Source organism: Lolium rigidum, chromosome 7 (assembly GCF_022539505.1).
Source record: "Lolium rigidum isolate FL_2022 chromosome 7, APGP_CSIRO_Lrig_0.1, whole genome shotgun sequence".
NCBI lineage: Eukaryota > Viridiplantae > Streptophyta > Magnoliopsida > Poales > Poaceae > Lolium > Lolium rigidum.
This window is the reverse complement of record NC_061514.1, coordinates 19,804,953-19,810,773: the sequence shown is the minus strand read 5'-3', so window position 1 is coordinate 19,810,773 and position 5,821 is coordinate 19,804,953. Positions and strand designations below refer to the sequence as shown.

The following is a 5,821-nucleotide window of genomic DNA, read 5'->3' as shown; positions in this document are numbered from 1 at the left end:
ATAGTAGATCTAGATCTACATAGGGGATGTGGGAGATGCATGTAGGAAGGGAAGATTTGCTCAAAAAATATGATTTTGTTTGGTCAAATTGGCTAAATTGGGGATAGAAATGGGCAAAAATGAGCTGGGTTGGGAGAAGGCTCGGGTTTGTGTGGAGGAGTGGAGTAATGGTAGTGGGGGAGTGGTTGTTGAGCAGAAATAACTGCCCGAGTTACTCGCCGACGCACCGAGGCATGGGTGTGCCGGCAGCACATAGCCCATTCGGCTATATCTCCTCGGGCCGGGCCCAAGAATCATTGCCGGCGCACCGGCCTAGGGGCGCGCCGGCAACGGTAGCCTTCCGCCGGTGCGCCCCTGGGCTGGTGCGCCGGCAATGATTCTTGGGCCTGGCCCGAATCGGGCGAGCCCATGCCAAAACTTGTCCCCGGCGCGTCAAATCCTGTGGTGCGCTGGCAGTAGGCCTGCATCGCCGGCGCGGCGGCAAGGTGGTGCGCCGGCACCTCTTTCCACCGGCACACGTCCAAGGTGGTGCGCCGGCACCACTTGCCTCCACATATAGGCTTTTCCCTTGTAGTGTATGCTTAACTTTCGCTCTTTAAGCCGGTTGCAACTGAGATTTGATAACATTATCTGACTGAGAACTAACTACACAGAATTGACCACGCCCTTTATAAATAACCACAAGGACCAATGGTAGTAAGCGCTAGCCTAAATTCTAAATTTGTGGTCTATGCCATGTAATCAATTTCCAAAAATAATCACAGCACTCCATGGTGGAGACAAGACAGTAGCCAGTTGGATGACTGATCAATACAAAACTTGTATTGGGAAGAAGAAGTGATTTATAGTTTTATCTTGGTGATAAACTCTGCATTTAACATTCCCCTGGAAGGATACATGAATGGATGATGTTTGTCTCTTCCGTAGTTTAAAGTTTCCACTAAAGATTAGGATTTTTATGTGGTTCTTAAATAAGAAAGTCTTACTCACTAAGGATAATTTAGCTAAGAGAAAATGGACAGATCAATGAAATGTGCTTTCTGTAGTTCTGATGAATCTATTGAGCATCTCTTTATTAAATGCCCCTTTGCTACATTAATTTGGAGAGTTGTACATTTTACTTTCAGTATTTCCCCACCTGCCAATATCAAGAACTTATTTGGGAACTGGCTTAATGGAATTGATAAATAAACGAAAGCTCGAATTCGTGTATGAGTTTGTGCTTTATTATGGGCAATTTGGAATTGTCGTAATGATATTGTGTTTAACAGAGCGGAAGGTGTGTTATTTTTGCAGGTTATTCACAAGGCTACTTATTGGATCCACATGTGGTCAATCCTTCAGCCGGAGGATCAGCGTACAAATATAGACTCTGGATGCACTCGACTGATGGCGGTCGTTCGGGCTATCTTCAGTCAAGGTGGTTGGCAGCGTGCTGATATGATACAATATGTTTAGAATACAATATGCATGGATGTATTAGATATTCTCCTGGCATTACTGTTTTTTGGTGGCTTATCTTTGTGAGCACCTTTTGTGAGCGTTGAAGACCAAGTTTGTAAGACCTTAAAACAGAGATTTATTAATAAATGGTTGTGTGCATCTATTTGATGCAGAGGTCGGGGTGATACCCATTTCGAAACGAAAAAAATAGACATTTACTAACCGAAATTAGTTTTGGTTGTTTCGGTTAACTGACAGTAAAAGCCAAATTAATTATTACAAATTCAGTTTCTCACAATTAGCTTGGTTTTGGTGAAATTGGTTTCGGTTCCTGTTAGTTCGGAACACCGAAACTCAATACGTTAGCCAAGAGGGTGGCTGCATGCGACTAGGGCCGTAGCGATCTGCCATCTATTTAATTCTGCGCAGAGTAAGTTTCAATTTTTAAAACATATATTTTATGTAAAGTTAATTTTTTTGAAACTTACATGGGAAAATGTACAGTTTTTATTTTTTTCTACAGGTAACAAATACGCATATTTAAGTTTTAGATTTCGTACACATGCTGTGTACCAATATTTTTTCAGAATTTTTTGAAGTCTAAAATTACAAGTTAAAGAATACGTTGACTTTTTACCACATGCTTCACCTTCACATGGGTGTCTTTCTATTGCCTGCCATATCGTTGGTTCTACGGAATTCCTACTAATTTACTCAACTTGTTAATTATCTCTTTCCAGGGTCGTCGCTATACATGAAATAATTCATCTTTACGTAATGATGACGTTTTTTCCATGTTGTCATGCTAACGAGATAACGAACGCACATGCCGGATGAGCTATATATTTGAGACATGATCGGGAGTCTGAAATGCACCATACATATGTTTGCTGTGCAAATGGCGCCACATCAGCGAGCAGCCCGCCACAACACCCAAAATGATGAGATGGCTACACCGACAGAAGACATCAGGAGCGACGAGCTCATGCTGGACCTGAGCAAGTATATCCTGCTCCTGGCAACGCTGGTAGCAACGGTGACATACGCGGCAGGGTTCACCCCGCCAGGCGGCGTCTGGCAGGAAACGGATGACGCGGCCGGCCACGTCGCCGGCGACTCAATCATCCGGACCACCAACAACGGCCGGTACCTGGTGTTCTACTACTGCAACGCCACTGCCTTCGCCTCCTCTCTCGTGGTCATCGTCCTCGTCCACCTGCTCACCCTCCTGCACGAGAGGAAAGGTAACCACATGAGGAGCATCAAGCCATTGCAGGCGGTCATGGTGTTGGACCTGGTGAGCGTCATAGGGGCCTACGCCGCCGGCACCTGCCGGGACAAGACCACCACCATCTACACCTTGGTGCTAGTGGGTGTCTTATTGGTCTGCCTCGTCGTTCAGATGGCGCCGGCCTCGTTTTCGGTCTATCAGAAACTGCAAGTGTACTCCAGGTCCAGCAGCGGCACTAACGTTGATAAACGGCTCCGGAAGGTCTTGATGCTGCTCGCGACGTTTGCGGTGAGCGTCACCTACGTGGCCGGGATGAGCACACCGGGTGGCTTCTGGGACGCCGGGAGCGGCCACCCCCCCGGCCACGCGATCCTCAAGGATGGCCACGGCGCCCGCCTGACGGTGTTCCTGTGCTTCAACACCGCTGCGTTCGTCGCGTCGATACTCATCATCGTGCTGCTACTGGACAAGAAGGCTCTTGCCAATGAGGCCTACGGCTGCATCACTGTCGCACTGATCAGCCTCGTCGGCGCGTACACCGCCGGCAGCTGCAGGGAGACGGACACCACCGTGTATGTCTCCAGCCTGGTTGGTGCCGTCCTGATATTCATTATATTCCTCCAAATTGCAGTTGTTAAAGGTTGGATCGAAGCCGCAAAGACAAGATGCTTTCCCAACAAAATCGAAACAATATCCGCCGGTTCTTCGCCAGAAATTTTGCCAATAATAACAAGTCAACCTCCAGGGGCAGGGAGTAATGACAGGTAACTACACCTTCTTCTTCCTCCTCCTATTCACCATGCACATTCCCGTTTGTTGCGACTAACCTATGTTCCTTTCTATGCAATTACTAGCAAGACAGTGGAAGTAGACAAGGCCAGCTCCCTTGTTCTATTGCTCGCCACTCTTGCAGCAACCATCACTTACCAAGCGGGGCTGAGCCCGCCGGGCGGCGTTTGGCCAGAAAATGCAGACGGCCACATGGCCGGCGACCCGATCCTGCTGACCACGAACCCTGGGCGATTCAAGGTGTTCTTCTACTCCAACTCCATCGCCTTCGTGGCATCCTTGGTCGCCATCATCTTGGTCCACAGCAAGCCTCTTCTCCAGACCCACGTGCTGGAGGCGGCTATGATACTGGACTTGTTTGGCCTCATCGGTGCCTATGCCGCTGGGAGCTGCCGGGACGTCAGCAGCTCCATCTACGCCATGGCCTTGGCGGGCGCCGTGCTGGTCTACGTGGTGATCCATGTCGTATTCTTCACCCTAGACAAAACCGACACCATGACCGGCCCGGAGAAAGAGGTGGTTGAGAAGAGGCGCAAGCGGCTGCTCCTCTTCGCGGTCCTGGCCGCCACCATCACTTACCAAGCCGGCTTGACCCCTCCGGGCGGCTTCCGGCTGCAGGACGATGGTGACCGTGCAGATGCAGGTGACCCGGTCCTCTTGTACAACTCTCCCCACCGCTACACCGCATTCTTCTACTGCAACTCGGTGAGCTTCATGTTGTCCATCGCCCTCATCATACTACTCGTCAACCCACATCTATACAGGCCCGCCATAAGAAGCTATGCGCTCTCTATTTGCTCCGGGGCGGGCATGTTTGCTCTCATGGGGGCCTATGCTGCCGGAAGCACACAACATCTCAGAACATCCATCTACGTCTTCGTCTTGGTGGTGGTGGTCATGCTTGTAATAGCTGGAGTGGTCCTCTATAGTGAGAAGGACAGAAATGGAAGCACCCACGTCGGTGATCCGAAGCCACTGAATGGCGACCTCCAAGGGAAGAAGAAGCACGCTGAGCGCAAATACCTTATGATTCTAGGGATCCTTGTGGCGAGTGTCACCTACCAGGCTGGTCTGAGTCCACCTGGGGGAACTTGGCAGAGCAACAGCGACTGGTACAGTGCAGGCAATCCGATCTTGCATGACAACAGGAGGTCCCAGTACCTTGCTTTCTTCTACTGCAACTCCACCTCCTTCGTGGCCTCCATTGTTGTCATCGTCCTGCTGCTGCCGCAATGGCGGAACGGCAATGAGTTGTCGCTCAAGGTAATGAAGACGGCCATTTTCCTCGATCTGCTCGCTCTCCTGGGGGCATATGCAGGCGGCTCCAGCAGGGGGTGGAAGACCTCGGTCTATGTTGTGGCGCTGATCATCGCCGTGCTGGCCTACGTGCTGATCCATATAATGCTGGCATTTTCGTGTTGTCGTACTGGTACTGATGTTGTCAGTCCCCGGGACAACAATAATGTTGGCGATCAAGGAATTGCTCCTCCACCACATGAGCAAATCAACGTGGGGACTGAGGCACCTGGATTATCAGTCCATACTAGAGTCATGTAAAAATGTTGGATGTCATTCCGGTACGGTCCATAAACTGCCAAAACCTAGGACTGTTGCTCTTTTTGTATATTTATTTTCAAGTACGTACCCACCTTGATCAACTGGTATGCTCAATTTCTCACTCTCTATTTTTGGAGAAGGGGGAATGCCCCTGTTTCTCCCTCTTGCTAGATTTGTAATTTACTTGATGTAACTGGATTACTCTAAACCCCTAATCTAGCACCTCTCAATTTCAATCCTACAATTTGCATGTTAAATTAGGCCCTGTTTTTTTAGTTCACCTAGGTTTGTGATGATACACCTTTACGTTCAGCCTTATGTTTATGCAATAAACGATCATTCTAGGTAATCCTGGTGCCATCACATGCAACATACTGAGAATCACTACAAGATGAGGACTTGAGGGAAATATTTGACAAGAATGTTGTAACCAATGTGCTTGCTAGGGTGCCTCCATCATCAAAGGTTCCAGCTTCTCAGCCTACAGTCAAAATTGAAGATGTTGATGTTTCAGGTTGCGAGGGTGAAGATGATACACATGTTACACCATGGGCGGAGCTACATATGTGTTGCATGATGCACATGCACCATGGTGAAAAGATTTTTTCAACTGATTATGTTAAAGAAATGGCAGTGTGCACCAGGTTAGCTCAATATAAGTGCACCAGTGATGATAATTTCACACTAAAATCAAGCTAAACGAGGTCTTTTTTTTTCTTTTTTTTGCACCTAGCCTGTTGTAGTGCACCAGGTCATTTTTTCTAGCTCCGCCCCTGATTGCAACTCAGGAGTAGAAAGAAG

At 48.5% G+C, this 5,821-nt stretch overlaps 1 protein-coding gene across 1 annotated transcript; it reads left to right on the top strand.

Annotated features, from left to right (window-relative positions):
• The first annotated feature begins 2,341 nt into the window (after positions 1-2,341).
• On the top strand, positions 2,342-5,020 carry LOC124670991. The gene is made up of 2 exons (XM_047207444.1): positions 2,342-3,438; positions 3,529-5,020. Exons 1-2 carry the CDS (start codon positions 2,342-2,344, stop codon positions 5,018-5,020), a joined length of 2,589 nt encoding a protein of 862 aa, XP_047063400.1.
• Positions 5,021-5,821: the final 801 nt, after the last annotated feature.

Excerpts from the sequence above, each read along its gene's own strand:
- LOC124670991 (XM_047207444.1), top strand. The coding sequence starts at position 2,342 with ATGGCGCCACATCAGCGAGCAGCCCGCCACAACACCCAAAATGATGAG. Across the intron at positions 3,439-3,528 it reads GGGGCAGGGAGTAATGACAG|CAAGACAGTGGAAGTAGACA; the intron begins GTAACTACACCT and ends TGCAATTACTAG.